The 21,852-nt window shown below is 38.3% G+C and overlaps 1 protein-coding gene across 2 annotated transcripts in view; it reads left to right on the top strand.

The window, feature by feature from the left end:
- Positions 1-1,704: 1,704 nt before the first annotated feature.
- nek7 (NIMA-related kinase 7) overlaps positions 1,705-21,852 on the top strand; it is a 63,848-nt gene continuing 43,700 nt past the window's right edge. Inside the window, exons 1-2 of one of the 2 annotated variants that reach the window (XM_084415922.1) lie at positions 1,705-1,965; positions 19,699-19,778. In XM_084415922.1, coding sequence (XP_084272048.1) covers positions 19,725-19,778 — 54 coding nt within the window. In that variant the 5' untranslated portion in view covers positions 1,705-1,965; positions 19,699-19,724. The remainder of the gene's footprint in view (positions 1,966-19,698; positions 19,779-21,852) is intronic. The other variant, XR_014628119.1, reaches the window with a different exon arrangement.

Raw genomic sequence — 21,852 nt, 5'->3', positions numbered from 1 at the left:
AATCACTAGAAGATACATCAGCAATATAAATTCATCAACTAATCATTCAGAAATGATTCTACATGGTGTCACTTCTTCTTGAGTCTCTCCATCATTGTCTGACTCTGGTTTGAACATAAAAGGCTAAAAGTTTTTACAATTTACAGTGCATGTCTGTGTGAGGTAAAAGGACACCAGCTCTTGAAGCTCCGCCCTCTGTGCTGGGAGCAGCAGCTCATTTGCATTTAAAGGGACAGACACAAAAAAGGTGCGTTTTTGCTCACCCTCAAAAAGTGACAATTTTAATATGCTATATAAAAATATCTGTGGGATATTTTGAGCTGAAACTTCGCATACACACTCTGGGGACATCAAAGACTTACTTTACATCCTGTGTAAGGGGCATTATACCACCCCATTAAGATCTGAATTATAATAAATGTTTCTGTTTGTATTTAACCTTACCTATATTCCAACACACAACTTAGATTGTAACAATAGAACATATCTAAATTGAATAGAATAAAATTAAATTAAATGAAGTTTGGAGATTAAAATGGATGTAGGTCAACTGAAACAACATAAAATAGTGGTGAAGTGAAACTTGAATAGAAGTGAGGTGAAACAGCAAAAAATTCAAACAGAGTGAAGTGAAACAGAATAGAACAGGACAGGATAGGCATCAAATGAAACTTACAAAAATGAAATAAGAATATAATATTAGTAAATTGAAACAGAACAGAATAAAGAGCAGTGAAGGATCATTTACAGAATACACCAAAGTCAATTAGAAGAGAATTGTGGTGACATGAAAGTGTCATGATACAGAACATTGAAGTGAAACTTGCAAAATGGAATAACACTGAAGTGCAACTTACAGAATAGAACTGATGTGAAACAGAAAATAAGGTTTTGAACTGAAGCAGAACAGAATAACATAGAATGGAAAAGATTAGAATAGAAGTTAGGTAATGTAAAACTGAATAGTAAAACTTAAAAATATATAATAGATCAGTGGTAAAGTGCAACAATAAAATAGAAGTGGCGTTAACCTTTCTATGAGAATGGAGCACAATAGCATAGAAGTGAGGTAAAACTTATAACATTGAATAACACTGAAAATAGAAGTGTGGTGAAATGCAGAGAAACAGAATAGAATATTAGTGAACTGGAAAAAAAAAATAGAAGTTTGGTGAAATGTACATATAAGAGAATACATTAGCCTATAATAGAAGTGAGGTGAAACTTGCACTATAGAATCAAATTGAAGTGAAACTTACAGAATAGAACTAAAGTGAAACAATTGATTATTAGTGAACTGAACAAACAAAGTGTGGTGAAATACAAGAGAATACATTGCAATAGAAGTGAGGTGAAAACTGCAATATAGAATACAATTGAAGTGGAACATAGGCTACAGAATAGAACTTAAGTGAAACAGGACAGAATATTAGTGAACTGAAACAAATCAGATTAAGCGTAGAGGAGTGTAGTGAAATTTACATTGTAGAGAATAGATGAGGTGACGTGAAACAGAATACTTAATAGATAGAACAATTGTGAAGTACAACAGTATCACAATATAGAAGTGATGTGAACCTTCAGTGAAGAATAGAGCAGAATAGACTTAGAAACGCATCTTTCTGCATAGCCTTACTTTACTCTGGTCTCTGTGAATGTTAAAGTTATTGGCCTGTGTGAAGTTCCCCGCCCTCTCGTTCGATCATGCTGGGATGTGTGTGTAACTTTCACAGGTCTGGAATGGCGTGTTAAGGAGCGCGCACACGCACACACTGACGCGAACACAACACACATCACTCTCTATAGTCGCGCGCGAACAGCTCGCGTTGGTGTTGCGGTGTCGCGCAGAAACTCAACAGGAGCCCGACCTTGACAGTCTGGGACACCATCCTCATCCTCATCCTCATCCTCCTAATCGGCGCGAGCTCCAGTTCAGCGCGCGTGAAACTCAGCTGGCACTTCCTGGTAAGAGTTAAACATCATTCCCTCCTGTCAACTTCAAAAACTGATAGTCACTTTTCCGTGTTTATTCTTACTCAGCAATGACATTTTGAGTCGGTGAGGCAGTGTGTATGCGCTAAATGTTATACGAGGTTATAACAGAAAAGACTGAGGAAAAGTTGACCGAACTTTGGGCTAGTTTGAGTTAGCGCGCTAGGCTAACGCTGCTGTGGCAGTAATTTACCCGAGACAAACTTTCAGATGATTTGATTTAACACTAAAACGTTTTTTATCCACTCAGACATTCACTCACCCTGTTTTGAAAGTTAGTTTGGAGCTGTTTTTAAGAGTGTTGGTTGCGTTTCAAGCAGTGACATGGCACGGTTAGTTAGAGCACTGTGGCTAAGCTAACGTCTGTCAGCGTGACACATGCAGTAGAAATGTTGAGAGAAATTCACTCCTAATTTCTCTAACATTGACCAAATAACCTTAAAAACAAATAGCAAAGGTATTTAATGCCCTGTTCCTCTAGAGAAGTCATAACTAAGCTTGTTATGTGAGTGTGAGGGATTTCTTACTTTGGCAACACTTTCCAGCTGTTGACAGCAAAGCGTTGTTACTTGTTTTGTGTTCATGATGAACCTTCTCCATAATGTCCACAATGATACGAGTGAATCAGGGGATACGTTTATTATCACGTCTTTTGGTCACTCATATATTTTACTAGGCCTTTGTTAGAAGATATTAGAAGTTCATGGAGTGTATTACCTCATAAATCCAGTGAAATTACTGTGGAGTCAGGGTTTGTCAGAATGACGCTGAACAATGAATCAGCACAAAATGTTAAATACAGTGGTTATGCAAATTTTGAAATATAGTGCTTGTTATAGCTAATATTTCACCCCAGAATTGTTCATTCACTCACCCTCATGTCTTTCCAAACCAATGTTATGTTTCTGTGGAAAACAAAATCTGATATTAGAATGACAGATTGAGGCACCTTTCAACGTGCATTGTATGATAGATGATGCAATGAAAGTGAGTTTCACAAAAGAAAGGATTTCATACTGGATGTAGCTAGCAACATGAATGTAAATAATGACAATTTTCAGTTTTGCCAAATATGAAGTGAACATTAAATAATTTTCACCTGTTAACTGTCAGTGTCCCTCTAGTTTTCCCCCCTATCAAATATTTAATATATAAATCATCATCATATATTTAGGTATCTGATCTGTCGAAAGCTTAAAAACTCAAAAGTCATCATGTGAAAACCGTTTAGAAAGAAATGGTACTTACCGGTAATAACTTTTTAGTGGGTTCCTCCCCCAAGTGGGCGGCGTCATGTTTCAAATTTGTACAAAATTTACTACACTATTTTATAATCTCATCTTTTTCTAATATTGACAACATTTATATTGTTGCAGCGGTCTGAGACTCAAAGTTCCATATTTAGCATAGATAGAAGTGACACTTCTATTTCTATTTTGTGATAGAAGTGAAATTTTGAGAGGCTAATATGATGGGAAAATAAGGTGAATAGAATTGTTGTATAAATTTAATTAACTGAAATGTGGAGTGTGTAAAAGAGGCCATTGTGACAAGTGACAAGATGATTGACAGGCCAGTTTATGGTGACAGGAGCTATCCAACAATGGGGTTTGTTAAAGACGCAGTTATGACATTTTAGTATGTCCCAAAACTTGCCTAATCTTCTGCTACACACTTTTCTTCAGTAAAAGAGTACTTTTAGGGCATAGGTATAAGTAGGGGAATTATTATATGCCAGGCATCAACCTCAAACCTCAGAGTGAGCCGATTTACAGAAATGTGACCTATTTCTTGTGTCAGTTTTGCATTGTTACCCAATTGGTCTTAACTTCTTTTAAAAATGTGTATTAAAATATCTTCAATTTAATTTCTGTATTAAAAATAATTGGTGTAATTGTGTAAAATATTTATTCATTTAATTTAATCTAATCAATTTTATGCCTGTCTCATTTGACTTCTTTAAGTAAATTATTTTAAATATATCATTAAATCATTCACTCAACACTCTAGATATTGTATTGGCTGCTGAAAAACACATTTGGGTCAAATGCTTAATGGGACGTTTACAGACTTTAAAAAAAAAAGTATTTTAATCACCATTGAAGTTGAGGAGATTTGAATATATCCATTTGATTTTTAGGCAATATTTTAGAGTATATCATTTAGTTGACCCTCATATTTGCCCTTGTGTACATTTTATTTTATTTTATTGTCATTATCAGCATGTAGTCATGACTTGTATTTTAGGCTGATCTGGCACAATTTGAGTTCTTTTCGCAAGACAGGAATGTTTGTGAAATTTGTCATCCTTTTTCGCCTCTCTCGTTGCTTTAGATTTCCTCAGGAAATGAGCTCTTTCATAGCATAATTACACGATGCATATGCCACTGTAAACACAGTAATGGAGACGCTGACAGCATGCGTTTGTCACAAAATACGAGAAAAACCGTAATAAATATGCACTGTGATCCAAAAGAACATCCTCGGTCTTTTCGTACGGGTCGCTATCGGCATTTCTCACTGCAAACGACTCTTAATGTTTCACACAGGATGACATGGAGAGAAGGCAAGAGGCCGTGTGTTTTGAAAGCCTGTCTCTCTTAATACGCAATACCCGAGTGTTGCAAATAGCCGGGCTCGCCAGCCTGGCATACTAACACTCATCAGCTTTCCGCTGAGTTTGTTCGGCCCAAGGGCTGTCGAGGTCTGTGGCTGGAGTGAGACGTAACACCCCCTCGTTCTGGGATCTTCCGCGACAGGACCCTGCTCTCTGCATTCAATCAGTCAGGGAAACAAACAGCCGGCTCGAGGGCTGCAGGAGGAAGCTGTGGTCGCTTTTTTGTTTTTCAGAAGTCATGCCAAGTTGGAACTCGGAAACTTTTGGCGGTGCCTTTGCAGGGCGTTGAATGACAAAAAAACTTTACACGTGCCTGAAGCCAAGCCTGGAAGCTAGTGGGGCGTTTGAACTGCTCTGGAAGGTCTTGAGAAGTGGGCCGGTTCCCGGGCCTCTACGCGAGCAGGCATTGGTGGGGGGCCGAGGGGGTGTAAACTGGGGGCAAGTGCCACCATACTGCGAAGTCCGGGCGAGTGGCCAGCTTCGTTGACAGTTTAACAGTGAATATTTTACAGCACAGCATACTGCATGCTGTAAACAGGGGTGAGCTACATAAAGGCTGTTTATCGTACTTGGGAAGCCTTGAAAAAAACAGCATCTTTAAGCCCCGTATTAGAATAAAGCAGATGGCTTGGGCCAGTGCGGCTCGGGAAAAAGCCGGAGATGAAAGCAGGCCAGTTTCTTTGAACAAGGAGTCTGTCACGTTACTATCTCCAGGTCTCTGGGTCAAACCGTGCGCTGAGCCATGCTTTTTTCACTCTGGCTTCGGCCAAAAATATCCCAGGGAATCTCATTGATATTGATGTTTTGATGTTGCAAGCATTTTCTCTGGTTGTTAACAGGCCAAGCGCGGTTTTAAATGCACGCTTATGATATTCAAAGTGTTAACTGTCATTTGTCATGAGCATTCGTCGACCATTAAAAGTACAACAGCATTAGGAACACAAGACTATTACTGGTGGATTTGGGTAGACCTTAATGATGTGAAGTAATTCTTTTATTTTCTAAAACATGAACATTATTGATCCAAGATCAGCTTTAAGGACTGGCATTTTGGCAGAACTGTGGCTCCTTTTAAGCAACCAATTTGGATTGTGATTTATGAAGAAAAGTTAGCATTTATTCAGCAATCATTTCCAACTTGATCAGTAAAGTCAACGGATTTGCTGTGCTGTCTTGTGCTTTTTAAAATGCAGTTATTAGCTAATAATCCTCCATATATTTATATGATTTATTTGTAGTCAGTAGGGCTGTGTATGTGAAAACAGATTTTTCCAATTTGATTCCGATTCTCAAGCTCCTGTTTGTTTTTGGTTTGATTCAGGTTCAGTTTTGGAGTATAGAGTGGTGCAGGACAGGTATGACATCCCTTTGTTGGCCAAAACGCGGAAGCAAATTAGCATTTTAGCGCTTCCGGTTCCATCGTCCCAAAGTCAATGGGTTTTTGATTAAATGGCTGAAATAAGGTCTGTGGTGAACACAAGCTCAAGACACTTTCACGTTTTATTCTACGACATAAAACACATCAGTATTACCCCGCTTGTGTTTTTTTTTGTTTTTTTAAAGCTGTTATGTGTCTTGAAAAAGGCAACTTTAAACTTTATAGCCTACCTTTAGCTTTCTACTTGTGACTGCATTTAGGCTTCAAAATTGTAGTCATCTGTGAAAATCATCTTGGACAAAACGTGCAAGTACCATAAACTTTTGTTGATCACAGAGCTTGTTTTTTTTGCGATAATCCAAACGCCAATGGGAAAAGCCTATTGGGTTTTTGTCGAGGGAACCAGTGTGAGCCTTCGCTTCGCTGAGGGCGCTGTTTCTCACACATGCAAAGAGAGAGAGCATAAACAACATTCTTTGTTTTATTTTCCTGTCAAAATAAAGTTCATTTGGAATTATTCAGCTTTTAAGAACAAGCAGAAGACATGCCGGTTTCTCCAGTAGTGGGCGGAACTAATGCGCAAACATCAATCTCATTGGCTGGCTCATCGCTCATCTTTTACCTTCCCTGTTTTGATTTCAGTAAATCAGTTGGAGCGAACGTTGATAACATGATTAATATTCATGAACCCAGCAGGTCATCAATCCTTAGTGCGTATATATATATATATATATATACATACATACATACATACATACAGTATATCAGTCTGGTGAGTAAACAAAAAAATTTACTAGCCAATTTACTACAATTCTGTGCGTAGAGGGTTGGTAAAATCACTGAGAAAGGGGCATAAGACTTCAGTACTGAGCAATGCAAGTCCTACAATCTTTGTACAACTACAGCGTTTTTCCCCGGCACCCTTATCTCTCATGAAAAGGGCAGATCCTTTGCGCCCCATTAAAGATTCACCAAAGACATTCTCTTTAAGTTCTGCTCTGTGTTCTGAGAAAGAAGCACTGCTAGTAGATAGTGGTATGAGATGGTTTGAGTTTTACAGATGTATTTTCATGAAAGGGGTGAAGGGCAATTGATGAATAAGCATTGAAGGGATTCATAGAAAGGGAAGTCCCTAATGGTAGATGGGGTGGAGAAGAGACCTCTCAGGGTTTCTGTGAGCTCCTCACTGCATGAACGGACAGCATCAATAAACGGCCCCACTGAGCGCCCCTTGGTAACTTCCGTTCAACCTTCCGGCACTATGTCTGAACCTTGTTTTGTTTTTTCTCCGTTTGCGCTTTTAAAGGGTTAGTTCACCCAAAAATGAAAATTCTGTCAGTAATTACTCACCCTCATGTTGTTCCAACCCCGTAAGACCTTCGTCTTCTCGTCGACGTATTCTCGTCGCTTTATAAACTTAGGATTGAGCCACTGGAGTCACTTGGACTATATTAACGATGTCTTTAAAGGGATAGTTCGCCCAAAAATGATATTTAAGCCATGATTTACTCACCCTCAAGCCGTTCGAGATGCATATGTCAATCTTTTTTCAGACGAACACATTTTCAGTTATTTTAGAAAATGTCTTAGATCTTTCAGTGGTTATAATGTGAAGCAATGGGGTCCAGCTCGTTGAAGTCCGCAAATGAGCATGCATCCTTCACAAAAGTAATCCGTCCGGCTCCAGGGGGATAAACGAAGGCCTTCCGAGGGTAATCCGTGCGGTTTTATCGTAAAAATATACATATTTAAAACTTTATAAAGGAAAATAACTGGCTTCCGGTGGCGGTCGGCGCGCGTTCATGGAGATAGAAGCATCGTGACGTAGAACGAACGTAGAGTTTTGTTTTGCTCTGCTCTCTGGCTGCGCTGTCACGTTCGTTCTACGTCACGACGCTTCCATCTCCATGAACGCGCGCCGAGCGCCACCGGAAGCCAGTTATTTTCCTTTATAAAGTTTTAAATATGTATATTTTTACGACAAAACCGCACGGATTACCCTCGGAAGGCCTTCGTTTATCCCCCTGGAGCCGGACGGATTACTTTTGTGAAGGATGCATGCTCATTTGCGGACTTCAACGAGCTGGACCCCATTGCTTCACATTATAACCACTGAAAGATCTAAGACATTTTCTAAAATAACTGAAAATGTGTTCGTCTGAAAAAAGATTGACATATGCATCTCGAACGGCTTGAGGGTGAGTAAATCATGGCTTAAATATCATTTTTGGGCGAACTATCCCTTTAATGCATTTTCTGGGCCGGCAAGTTATAATGTCTTAGAAGCCTATGGAGGACTGATCCAGCTCTCAGATTTAATGGAGTGGAGGAGAGAGAAGCATGAACGACCAAAGAGACGGCGTTCCTATAACCAAATAACAAAGAATAGGGAAAAGGAACGCGCGAAGTCCCGAATTTACATCGGAAAAGCGTTCAAAAGGTGGCGAGAACTCCGTTGGCAGAAGGGCTTCCTATCCGACATTCAGATGGCTCTGTTTTTGCTGGACAGGTGGGTAAATCCAGTTTAGCTTTTCTAAATGGTTCATGACTGTTTCAGGAAGCACAGAAGGGAGGGGACGGGATGAGGAGGAGGGAGGGTCGAGCTAGCCTCCGTTTTGTTTGACAATACTTTGGACGTCATCCATCATCGCTTAGAGCACCTTTAAAACAAATAAGTAGACTAGTTGTTCAATCGACCTACCAAGCAGTTGATTTTGAAAACATGTAGCCTAATTTTAATAGCGTGCCGCACGAGTGCTATTTTTAGACCGCAAGGCCGCGTGACGTCAGCAACGTAAACCGGAAGGGGGTCAACATAGAAGCGCGCTCGCTTATGATTCATGCTAGTACTGCTTGTTTTCTGCCGGTTATCCCTCAAATAAGAACATGCCGAGTAAACACTGCTGCTATGGAACTAACAATCTACCTCTGGATCAGGTCGGCTCTTTTTCCTGTCTTTTTCAGCCCTCTACACTCAAGCCATCTCTTCAATTGAATATTTGTATGTTCTTCTACTTCTATACCAGTGAATTTGGCACCGGGGACATCATTCTCGGACAGAGTTAGCAGGTTTAGCTCAGTAGACATCTCGTCCGTAAACTGTTTACATGCGTCTAGCATGAGTGACACGCGCGAGTTTGACCCCCCTAGCAACCGTCGCTAGCTTAATGAATATTAATGAGAAAAGGTGACTTATATCGTGCGGTATGCTATTCCTTGTGTTGAACAGTACATTTTTATGTGGACTGAACTTTTTAATTAATACTTTGTAGTATTGAATGAAATGTTGCCCAAATATTTATTAAAGTAGTAAACTTTTTATGTAGATTGATAAAAAAAAAAAAAAAAAAAAAAAATATATATATATATATATATATATATATATATATATATATATATATAGAATGAAGTAGGCCCTATCACACAAAAATATTGTTAAATGTTTATTTTGCACATCCCTTTTGACAAGGTTTTATAAAACATTTTAGATGTCACATCTCTTTGCATGACCATGGTGTTGAAATAGTTAATTGGCATGTATCATTACGCCTTGCAGAAAAACACAAAATGTTTCTTTCCTCGACTGAATTGTGATGTTGACGAACTGTCAAAGGCCGCAGAAGAAAACGTGTTATGATATGCGTCCGATTATTGCATCATGAATATTCCAGAGAAATGAAGCATGATCAACATCTGTTGTTTTGGTTCTGCGTGATACAGAGCATAACGGTAATAATGTATCGTGCGTTCAGTGATTGCTGGGACGCCACTGAAATCGTTGTCAAACTTTTAGCTGAGAAGAAAGGGCCCAGGAGCGAGAGATGGAGGGATATTCACTGTAGGCTTCTGTTAGCATGATTGCAGCTGGTGGCCTTGACCTCTGGCTGCGGCAAATAAAAGGAATTTAGGCCCGAAGTGGAAGTTGTCACATCCCGTCGCGGTCAGAGGTTAGCTGGAGAACTTTTGTGGTCAGTGACATGGCTTAGTCCTCATTAGACCACGTGACATGGGATCCGCCGCACGTTGGGTCACGGGTACAGCCAGGGGTCTTCAGGCCACAAATAACAAGCAGTTGTATCATGCAAGAAAACATTTGTTGGCTGTGAAACATTAGCCTTGATGTCTTCTGAATACATAGCCACACGCTAACTCAAATGCTGATAACTGTAACACACTTTTATTTAGACTAAGCTTTTTTAATTCACATTTTTATGATTAAAATATAGCATGTATTGGGAAAATGGTTAGTTTTTATGTAGATTGAACTTTCTTTTTTATTGAAATCATGTATTTCACAGTTTATTGGGTAAAATAGTAAATTATTATTTGGATTAATTTGATACTTTTTCATGTCTTAGTTAAAATAGTTATTTTGGTTAGACTTAACTCAATTTAAATCAACTTTTTATTAAATGAAATATGACACATGTATAAAATATTGCACACAATATGTATTGAACATTTTGTTTTGCACACATTTTGTGTAAAATAATTCTTGTTAGATTGAAACTGATCATTTGAAATGGTAATATCAATTGTAATTGTTATTTTGTAGCACTTAATGAAATATCGTGCAAATATTGCATGAAATAATCATTTCTTATTGACTTATTTTTCATTGATACTTGGGGTTTAATGAAATATAAGTATGCTCATCAGCATTTGTTTTCCACTGAACTTATTTCCACTGAATTGCAGTGTATTCTGGGAAGAGTACATGCAGTGCTTCCTTAGAACTGGGGCTAAATGAGGTATCTCATTTGGTATCACCTTTTAGATCAGAGCTTTTGTGTTTCTTTGAAAATAGCTTTTTTTTTTCTTCCAAATTCTGTTTTTCACTACACTTAAAAAAGAAAGAAAAGAAAAAACAAGTGCCTGCAGGTGCATGCGATCTTGCTGAGATCTATCAGATTAATGTCTCTTATGCTCTGCTTTCTTTAGAAGTCAATCAGGAAGTAACATTGATTTACTTGACAGCTCGTTGAATCTTTAAAGAAAGACCTATCAGATAAAAATTTTTGTAATGTGAGTTTGAAGAGATTGTCTATGGGCTGTTCTTGACTTTGGCACATTCAAATCAACCTGTTTGACCAGATATAAGGTTGTCATGTAAAAGACATAATCATTGTTTATTGTAGAGTGAAACGTCTTGGAGTTAAGAAGTGCTTGGTCGAGTGACTTTATTAATGTTTGTGTCACTGAATGGTTATTTAAGGTAGTGTTTTTAAGAGCTCATTGTACATTGCTAATATGACAACTGGTATCAGCATTTAAAAAAAAAAAAAAAAAAAAAAAAAACTTTCTGTGGTTCCAAATGTGCCAGTTGTTTTCTTTCCTTCTTAGATGGTTTATTAATGTTGAGTGACTTTTGTTGAGTGACTTTTTCAGAAACACTTCAGAATTTAACACTTCATTTCAGGCTGTTTGTTGGTTATACACAAGAAATATTACATATGAAATTATATTTTATTTATATAAGCAGTATTTATAGATAGATAGATACATTTCATAAGTGCAAGGAGGAATGATATTTAATATTATTTTAATATATTTTGTCCAATTTTGGACAAGTGTGGTTAAATTTTTTTTTTTTTGCTCTTTTTTTTTTTTTAATTCTGATTCAATAAAATCATTGAATTTAATTAAAAAGTCTATTATTAATACAATTAGGCTATACAAAAAATAGAAAATTAGTAATTATCGTTTTCGGCCAAGTACATCCAGAATTTTTGGTTTCGACCCAGAATTTTTCATTTCAGTGCATCCCTAATATTAGGGCTGGGACGATACACCTATCTCCCGATTCGATACTATCACGATACTTGGGTGCCGAGATGGTATTTTTATAAGTATTGCAATTCGATACTGCAATATATTGCAAAAAAATGTAACACTAGACCATCGGGAGAAGTAAAATCATACGCTTATACAGACTGTACATGATGTATAAGATGAGTCATATTTACAAAAACAAATCATCACATCTTTCTGACTTTTATTTCAGAAGCATCATACAATAATACATTCTCTTGAATAAATGATTCAATAACAAATACATTTTTTAAGTCACTTGTCTGCACCTAGTGGCGAAACAATGTAATTGATAAATGTGTTATTTTAAGCACCAAGTTTCTATCAAAAGCTGATTTTGATCGCTATCGTAGACATCAGTGTTCATATTTGAACTTTAAACTTTTATCCAAGTACTTCTATGATAATTTTAACTATTGCATCACAGAAATAATGATACTATGAGTTTGAAAAGACTGTTTGTGAAGCTGTGTAATGAAAACTCTCTGCGGGTCAGCGGCAGCACCAACACAGCTTTGAATGTTGCGATATGATTTTGTCAAAGGTTTAGCCTAATAGACAGATGAATTGAAAGTTCGCGTGGGTGTTTGAATCGGGATCACAGTCTTTTAAAGATGAATCGTGCAGCTTTATTGTCTTATCTCTCTCTCAGCATATGAGTAGCGCGAGGGCTTTTCAGTGCGTTCAGTCTCACGTCTCTTCCACGCGGTCCACTTGGGATATTACGTCGCTCAACACTCACACATTTCATCCTCTGTTAGAACGAAAGTGGCTAACTTCTGTCAACCTCATCTACAAGCAAGGACAAAAATAAAGCAATTGAATTTCGATTCTGGAATAAATAAATAAACGATTTTAGAATTGTAAAAAAAAAATGAGGTGAATCAATTTTTCTCCCCCAGCCCTACTGAATATATTACTGTTTTTAATTTACATGTAGGCCTAAATGAAAATGTTGCCCTAAAATCATTGTAGACAACAAAAAAAAAACATTACAATAAACATTAAAATCCTCTCATTAACTATAAGAGGTCTGAATGTTTTTGGATAAAATGTTTATTCCTCATCTTGTGTTATTCAAATCGGTCATCTTTGCGCAGACAACAGGCTAGTCAAGTTACCTCTAATGGATTATTTGCATCACTTTAGGACTCCCTTCAGCACGCTCAAGCTCTGCACATCAAACAGCGTTCGGGGAGCTGCGCGCCCCTGCAGGGTAATTAACTGTTCCCTCTCAGACCCTCCACTATAAAACACCTGCAGGCTTGACGGCACACTCACAAAAGCCCAAGCCCAGAACTGATTCATCAAACTGGCCCTCGAGAAGACGCACACAAAAGGCAGCAGGCCGAGGTGGCCCGTGTCTATTCCTGCCCTGCCAGCTCCTCCGAGCCACGTCCTTTTGACTCAAGCGTACGTGAAGTGGATCATTACACCTGCACGCACTCCAGCCTCCTACGCCGCATCCAGTGTTTGTGTGCGCGATGATTGAAGGAGGCCGACTTGGAAGAGATACAAACGCTCGCACGCCGTTACTGTAGCGGGTTTCTGACCCCAAAGCAGAGTGGTAGTGCTCTCAAAAGCGTGCTCCTCCGAGACTTGCCGTAAAATAGAGTCGGGCGTTAAAGGCAAAGGCCCGCGCACTACTTTGTGTGTGGGTATAAATCAAAGCCGGCCCTCACATGCAGAGGCCATTTGTGCTGTGCTATTTACTTCCGCTGAGAAATAATCATTACCCTATAAAATGTGAAAGTGAAAAATGTAAAAGGAGGCCTATAAATAGGCGGCGAGCAGGAATATGGATGGCCGGGCCACACTCCCTCAAGACCACAAGACTTGGTTCCTTATGGAAATGCAATCGTTGTAGGGTACAAGAAAACAGCCCATTAGATGAACTAGTGGGGTGCGGCATTTGTAGATTTGCAGGATATTATACAGTTAGGCTGCATTTGTTGCTTTACATAAAGCTTCTTGAAGGTTTATTGAGATTAATGAAATTCTTTGTAATATTTGAACATTAATACAGCAGTGTGTTGAGCATATGGTGCAACATATGCATTTGTTTAAGGGTCAATTAACACCGACACTGATTAAATCCTGCATAATATGTGTATGTATATATATATATATATATATAAATATATATATATATATATATATATATATATATATACATATATACATTATTCTTTAATTGAACAGTGTTAAATATCTTAATTGTCCAGTTAGTCAGATAGTAGATCAAAAGTGCTCTTTGACAAGTAAAAATTCATAAATGGCATCATTAAATAGCTGCAAAATCAACAGGGCCGTAGCCTGAAACTTCAAACATGTCTTGAGCTTCTCCATGGCGACTTGTACTTCTATGCTCATGTTTCTTTTCGGCACTGATTAAAATAAATGTGCAAATGTCTGTCCTTTTTAATTTCCAACTATTCCATCATTAATGATCAGCCTCACTGTCATAAAAAGGATTCTTATAATCATGGCCACTGCTTTTACTATATTCACAGGCTCAAAGCGGCCTTTCATGTGCTCTTCATACCATGCTCTTCTACTGTTGGCTTTCCTTTCCTTCATGCACTTTTGAATTCATCTGCGTATGATCTGGTCTGCATGAACACCTGTGAGGAAAGGCTAATTTAGGTCCAGAACCAGTTAACATCCAGACTCCTTGATCCAACCCTCCACCCTTTCTTCTTCTTTCTTTTTCATGCATGAAAAAGTAGCCAAGAAACAGGGAATAAAGGACATACAGGGCAGCCTGCCATCACATGATCACTTAAGTTGCCCTGTTGTGCTTGCTAGGCTACCGATGGGTTCAGTTATGTCCACTTTTATTATTCTGGACATGGGAACACTGGGTGAATCTATTCTTTGATTAACTTTTCCTGCTTCAAAGAAAGAAGTATGCAGTCCATGCACACTTATTGGAAATGTGATATAAAATCACTTCAGCCTCCAGGAGTTGATGCCTTGTAAAATTGCCAATTACTCATAATTTCCACATAACTGAAGGCTGCATTGATTCATGATGGACACCCACGCACAATAAAGACTTCTAACTTGTTCTCTTTTAGCATTTAAGGACAGGGTTAGGGGTGTTAAAAAAGTTAACTGATATAAAGCAACATATTTTAATGTTGCTTGCTCATAAATGTAAGAATGAATAATGTTAATGTGCAAAATGTATAGCCTAGATTAAATCTATAATAATTTCTAGACTTGCAATGCCAAAGATAACTCTAATTTAATTTTTGACCTTTTTGTTGAATTATTTTCATTGAACAATATGGAAAATTATCAAAGGGATTGGATTTTTATGGCCCATTTTTTTCCTATTTCTATTTTTTCAAAATTTGTTCTGCATTATGTAAAATTGTAATACATTTCTGTCACAACTTCAAGTTCAACTAAACTTTCTCCTGTGCCTGAGTATGTGCAGTAGACGAAAGTATGCTGTGTGTTGTTCACACAACTTCATGAATGAACTCTGTGACATTATTCTGGAGTTTTCCCTCTACTCCGAATCGCTAAACTCTGTCAACACAACTCGCTGCGCAGTCCATGTCTTCACCCAGAGACGCAAAGAAAGAGATGCAGCGTTGGCTAACCCAGTTACAGCAGCATTGCGATGTTCATCACAGCGCCGGATAACCTTCCAATACGACCATAGAAGTGTGTTTTGCATTTGATGTAAGTAGATTAAACAGATTAGTATCTGACTTGTTCATTTGTATAATGGTGGTAAAAGTAACCTCTCTTCTTAGCGAATAATCAGAATAATGAAAATTGCATTTAAACTGGAGTGAATCTCTTACTGAGATTTAAGTCATTATCGGTGCACATGTAAACGTAGTCAATGTTGGATTCAAATGTACATTTCTGGCACCATGTCTCCATGTGTAGAACCTCTAACCCCCAAGCCACAGCTCTAACTATCTTTATGTTAGTTATAAGAACATTTTTGCATTCAATAAGTTTAACGGAGTGAGAGAAGAAACAGATCAAAGTGTGAAGTCTTTCCATGCAACTATGCAGCAAAACTGCCGCTTACGTTGTTAGTCAGCTCCCAGGCCTCTTTTTCAAGTAGGTTGCCTACTGTCATCATAGCGTGTAATGGCCCTTTTTGTCATGCTAAGCTATGTATAGCTTCTTAGTTGTTGGCCTCTTTTCAGTATGTTAATTTTACAAGCAATGCAGCTGTGTAAACCACGTGGACACCGTAAATAGCCAGTGGAAAAAGCGCAGATGAATGTTTCTCTAGACAGTTGGGTGTTGTCGAAATGTGTTGCGTGCGTGTGTATACAGTCATCTCCAGAACATGCGACTCCTGCAATCATTCTTGTTTGGGTGCTTTTGTGCTGATATCATGTGGCATTTTTAATTGATTCTGTTAATGAGGGTGTTAGCAAAGGGCTGCGGATGGAAACCGCTGATGCCCTTAAGTCATTTTGACACGGAATAGGTCAATCAGAGAAGCTTTGCTGCCAGCCTCGATCTGTACTGCTTGAAACTGAAGTAGAGCTAACCAACAATGAGAGCAACCCATCCCATGCTGACACTGGCAAATGCCAGACAGACTCTTTACCAAAGGGGCAAAATTATATACACCTGTCACCTGCAGAGGGGGTTATCGGCCATGAAACTCCATCCATCCATCCATCCATCCATCCATCCATCCATCCATCCATCCATCCATCCATCCATCCATCCATCCATCCATCCATCCATCCATCCATCCATCCATCCATCCATCCATCCATCCATCCATCCATCCATCCATCCATCCATCCATCCATCCATCCATCCATCCATCCATCCATCCATCCATCCATCCATCCATCCATCCATCCATCCATCCATCTTTTTGTGATATCAATACAACAATTAAAACATTAAGTCCTTTCTTTTAAAATAATTTTGTTGTCAAAGCATTATAATCTTATTATTTTCATTTTATCATACAATCATTTTCTTTATGTCCTCCCCTGAAATGTCACATTTACAAACAGCATTTCATGTTCACTTTAAAACTCAACTGTGCTTGTGTGATTGCATTTTGATTTGTCAGTCTGATCAATGGAATTGCGTAAAATACACTGAACAATTTATAAACGCAACACTTTAGTTTTTGCCCCCATTTTTCATGAGCTGAATTCAAAGATCTAAGATCATTTTCTATGTACACAAAAGGCCTATTTCTCTCAAATATTGTTCACAAATCTGTCTAAATCTGTGTTAGTGAGCACTTCTCCTTTGCCGAGATAATCCATCCACCTCACAGGTGAGGCATAACATGATGCTGATTAGACAGCATGATTATTGCACAGCAGCACAGGTGTGCCTTAGGCTGCCCACAATAAAAGGCAACTCTAAAATGTGCAGTTTGTTATTTTGTTCAGTGTAGTTAAACAAAAAAAATCATAATAGGGAGATAACTCGAACTGCAGTCTCAAACTGCTAATTGGTGCCCAGAATTATTCACTTTAGTCACATTTTGAAGTTTTGTAAAGGAAGAACTTAGTCAGAGTGTGTTACATAAGTACCCTTTTTTTTGGGAGCTCGGGTGTGTTTCATTAATTTAAAAACGTACTCTTCCAATACTAATTACATACTCGTAGAGAGGCTGTTTAAATGTGTGGCTTTAATGACTAGTTTCTTCCCCAGAGAAAATGCGTCACGCAAGCAGTTTCTACAATCCTTAATGTGGAGACAAATTTAGCTAAACTGCAAAAATGGCTAACAGAAACAAATCTTCGGTGGCAACAAACTCTGTCCTGCTCGCACTGCCACTCAAATCTCAGACGCGGGGTTGGTGCTTAATTAGTGTTATTAACCTTCAACAAACCAGGCTGATTTTATTTTGCCATGGTGACAGCTTCAGCTCCATTTCTCCGTTCACCGGCATGAGGTATTTTAATTGGCTCGAGCTCCTCGATCCACTCAGCCCTGACAACGCGCGGAGACGGACGTTCACCGCGGTGAGCGACATGTAAATGGCCTTTCTATGAAAGGAGTGTTTCTTTTTTTTTGTGTGTAACCCCTCGCTCATATTCCTTCAGTACAGTGAGGACACGGCGAGCTCACCCGAGCTGCACGCCGCAGTGAAGTGACAACCGAGCAATCATTAAAAATTTTGATGGCTGCTGCACGCACAGGCCCATCTCCCGGCTTGATGTAAAGAAAAGCACGCAGCCATCTTTTGTATTTGCTCTCTGTCACCGACGAGAGCTCAGGCCTAATTTATTCCTTCTCATCGTCGGCTCTGCGAAGACAACTCGTCTTCACTGTTTCTTACTTGCACATACGCTTTATTGTGCCCACATTAATGTTAAGGCTTTCGAGGAGCTGTAGACTCAACAAGCAGATATTAGGTTCTTAATGGGAGGTCGTTATTGAAGGTTTGGGTTTTGTGTGTAAAAATAATGAAGCAATCTTTGGGTTGACATTTGTGGTTAACCTGTATGTTTTTTTTTAATAATGTCCTAAAACGGATATCTTGAGATCAGGATGACAGATATTATTTAATGATTCCAAAAAACATGCACACGGTTTCTGAATTAAAATTGAGTTTATTAAAAAATGTAAGTAACACATTTTGCTCAATACTTAGACCACCAAAATATTTGAAAACAAATTGCTGTTAATTAGCTAACTTAGTTAAGTCAACCTTTATTTATATAGGCTAGCTCTTTACACAATACAGATTGTTGCAGCTTTACAGTGATAACAGGAACATGTTTTCAAGAAAGCGGGCTGATTTTAACTACATGGAAACAGTTATCGGTAAATGGCAATAATAAAGGTTAAACAATTCATCTCTGAATGTGCATCAAGTGTGGGTCACGGTGTGGTCTGCTTATAATGTGAGTTGAAAAAGATAAGTTGACAAGGTTAACTACATTTTTACGCTCACATTTCAAACATTTTAATGGGCAGGGTTAAAACTGTTGCCAGCCTACACACTGAATTTAAAGGTCTACCTTCAGTTTTCACACCAAAATAAAGACTTTGGGTTTTAACTCTAAACAAAATGTAAAAAAGAAGAATTTAAAACCAAATATGTTTTGGTTTTGTAATGTAAAACAATAAAAAAAATGGCCCAACGATGGAATCCAATGGCAAACGTATATATTACGTCTTTTATTTGCGTTTCAGGAAAGTTGACTTAATTGGATAATTTAGTTTAAATTTCTAATAATTACAACATTTAGTCTGTGATTAATAATTTAGATCTGTTTTAATGTGGTTATTTGATCATTTGTGTGTTCCCTGTGCAAAAACACCAAGCTCCACTTAATCTACTGGAAATGATGATTTCAGAAGAATACAGAATAAGTCACATTATTATTTATCGGTATACTAATTAAAGGATTTATAGATCATGTAACAGATGATAATAATATTGAGTTTCAGAAGTGGACCTGGTCCTGTACCTAGTACATATTCTCGTTTTAAACTGTAATCGTGGGTCTAGTATTGTGACCACTGTATTTGGTTACACCCATTCAAAGAATATCTTTGCATCTTTTTTTTTTTGTTGCAATAATTTCCTCTGGCACTCGACGAATGGGCTTTAAGTTTTAGCATTTGATTTAACAATTGATATTTGCAATTTGGTTTGAAGGGTCTCCAGTAGCGTGGCTCTTTGACAGGTCTCATTAACACAATGGGTGTTGTGTTCTCGTCGGATCGGGTTCCTCGTGCGAGGTGACGCAGGCCAGCCGTTCCCGCGGAAGCTCGTGATTGTCAGGAGCGATTCTCCTGACCCTAATTCTATTACCAGATTCACACGTCCACCTTCACTGGAGATTATTACACGGAGGGAGGGTTTGTTCCTGTAGCCGTGCCGGGAATGGTTGATGCATCTTATTTTGTTTGTTTGTTTCTTTCACAGGGGTGTAAGGGACTGCTGCTGTCACGATGGACGCCCAATCACAAGGCCAGCAGCCGCCGGTGCCAGTTTTTCAGCCACAGGTTTGTGTTCTCTCACACATAAACACAAACACACATACAGTCTAGCCAAACTTTCTTTTGTAATCTCATTATATAGCAGTTCTACAAAGACACTTGAGTTTTTTTTTTTTTTTGGCGTCTACCATCCTGACTCAACACCTGCTTGCTTAGCAGCATGTAGCACGAGCCTGTCGCCCTCTTCCACATCCACATCTGCCCCCTTCAAATCTCCCCGTGTCTGTCAATCCACCCGCAGAGAGACAGGCGGCGGTCTGCTCCGGCTGTCTCTCTGCTGTGCCGGGTGAGAGGTGATAATGAGATTCTGCTCTCTGCGCAAGCAATGTTTCCTGCACACAGGAGCCATCATGTGTTTTCAGTGCCAGAGACAGAGGTGTTGGAAATCTGCTGCTTTTAGCAGTCTTTTGGTCTCTCTTTTCAACGTTCTCTCTCTTAATCTCTCTTTTGTCGTACTTCCTTTTCACACGCCCAAACTAATTTCCTCCAATCATCTGACACCATTATTGTTGTCGTAATGTTTCTTCGCTTATTAATGACTGCCAATACAAGCTTTCTGAACATCAGATATCACTCCTCATTTATTTATTCATTTTTACATGGGCAGTATCTTTCTTGTGCGTGTAAATCAGTCATTAAACTTTTTTTATCCTCACTAAATGGATATTTAGAAGATTTAGATTAGATTAGTTTTAAAAGTGAAATGTGCCTTGTCACAGACATTCTGTTTTTGGTAATTTGGTCAATGTTAAAACATCTTCATCTTGTGAATTCTTACATCATTATTGTTTATGGACTAATATTTTTAGTATTGTGTAATTATTAATATCGGATGTTATTAAAGGAAAACAAAACAGTATTGAAATATTACTGTTGGTAAGTTACTGCTCATTCTTGTTTATACTGTAGTAAGTTGTAGATGATTGACAAAATGTATTTTGGGTGTCCCTTATCTGGAGAGAATTTCAAAAATTCGGAGTTTTTCCAAGCGTGTAATTGTTTAAAGTCCCTCTTCATTAAAAAATTAAGACATTCTTCTTTTTAACCTTTCATTGAATAATCAATTGCTAGACTTACCATGAATGTTGCATTCAAACTAACATTATATCTTGTATACTTTGATTTATATTTGAATTAGAAGTCTACCAGTCGACATATATTGAATTTTATGGACACCAATAGGTAAGGTAAGGGAAAAGCTGAATCCAGAAGGTTTTAAAATAAATGCTGAATGTGTGTAAATAAATGTTTTGGGATGGTTCAGCCCAGACAACTACAAAAGTTCGAAATGTATTAAATCAGTTTATAAAAACAATTTCTTGGTTATTTTGGGGATTTTTGGTTGCAAGCTGCTTCTGGGATTTCATACATTCTAGGCTCCTATACTCTCTCAAACATATTTAAAAACACATTGGCCGATAAATTGGAATTTGGCTTTTTTTTTTTGCTTAGTTATTGCACAAAATCCAATATGCTTTTTTTAACCTTAGTTATTGCACAAAATCCAATATCGCTCAAACTTCCTTGGCCGGTCATAATGATTGGTCTTATTTTACAAAATATTGTCGAGTGCAGCTGAGGGTGAAAACTTAAGGCCCGCTGTCATCAATAAACATATGAGACATTTGACATTAATTTGAAGGTAACACTCAAGGTAAGTCTGGCTACGGATTACACCGTGACAGCTTAAGAGAATGACTTTTACAAGACTCGCAGCAAGCATTCAAGTTCAGCTCGTATTTCCTTGGAAAAAAGCAAGAGAAAATGCTGAATTGTGAATGCAATCACGCATATGATATCATATCTTAAAGTCCCCAAGGTTTGATGGATATGCATAGGAGATGCCGGATGAGTCGGTAAGGCGTGCATATTTGATGGCTCATTTGCTCTCAGAGCGAGTGGGAGGGCGAGATCTTCAGATCCGATTTTAATCGTCACGGCGGATTTTTCGACGAAGCAAAATCCCCTTGCAAAGCAAGGGCTTTAAATACTGGAGCAGATTGAAGAGGAGCGGGGCGAAGGAGGTATAAATATTGCATGGGCCGGGCCTGGAGAGAGACGTTGATGAAAAGGATGCGAA

Source organism: Rutilus rutilus (assembly GCF_951802725.1).
Source record: "Rutilus rutilus genome assembly, chromosome: 8".
In the NCBI taxonomy this organism is placed as follows: domain Eukaryota; kingdom Metazoa; phylum Chordata; class Actinopteri; order Cypriniformes; family Leuciscidae; genus Rutilus; species Rutilus rutilus.
This window is presented reverse-complemented; position numbering and strand designations above follow the sequence as displayed.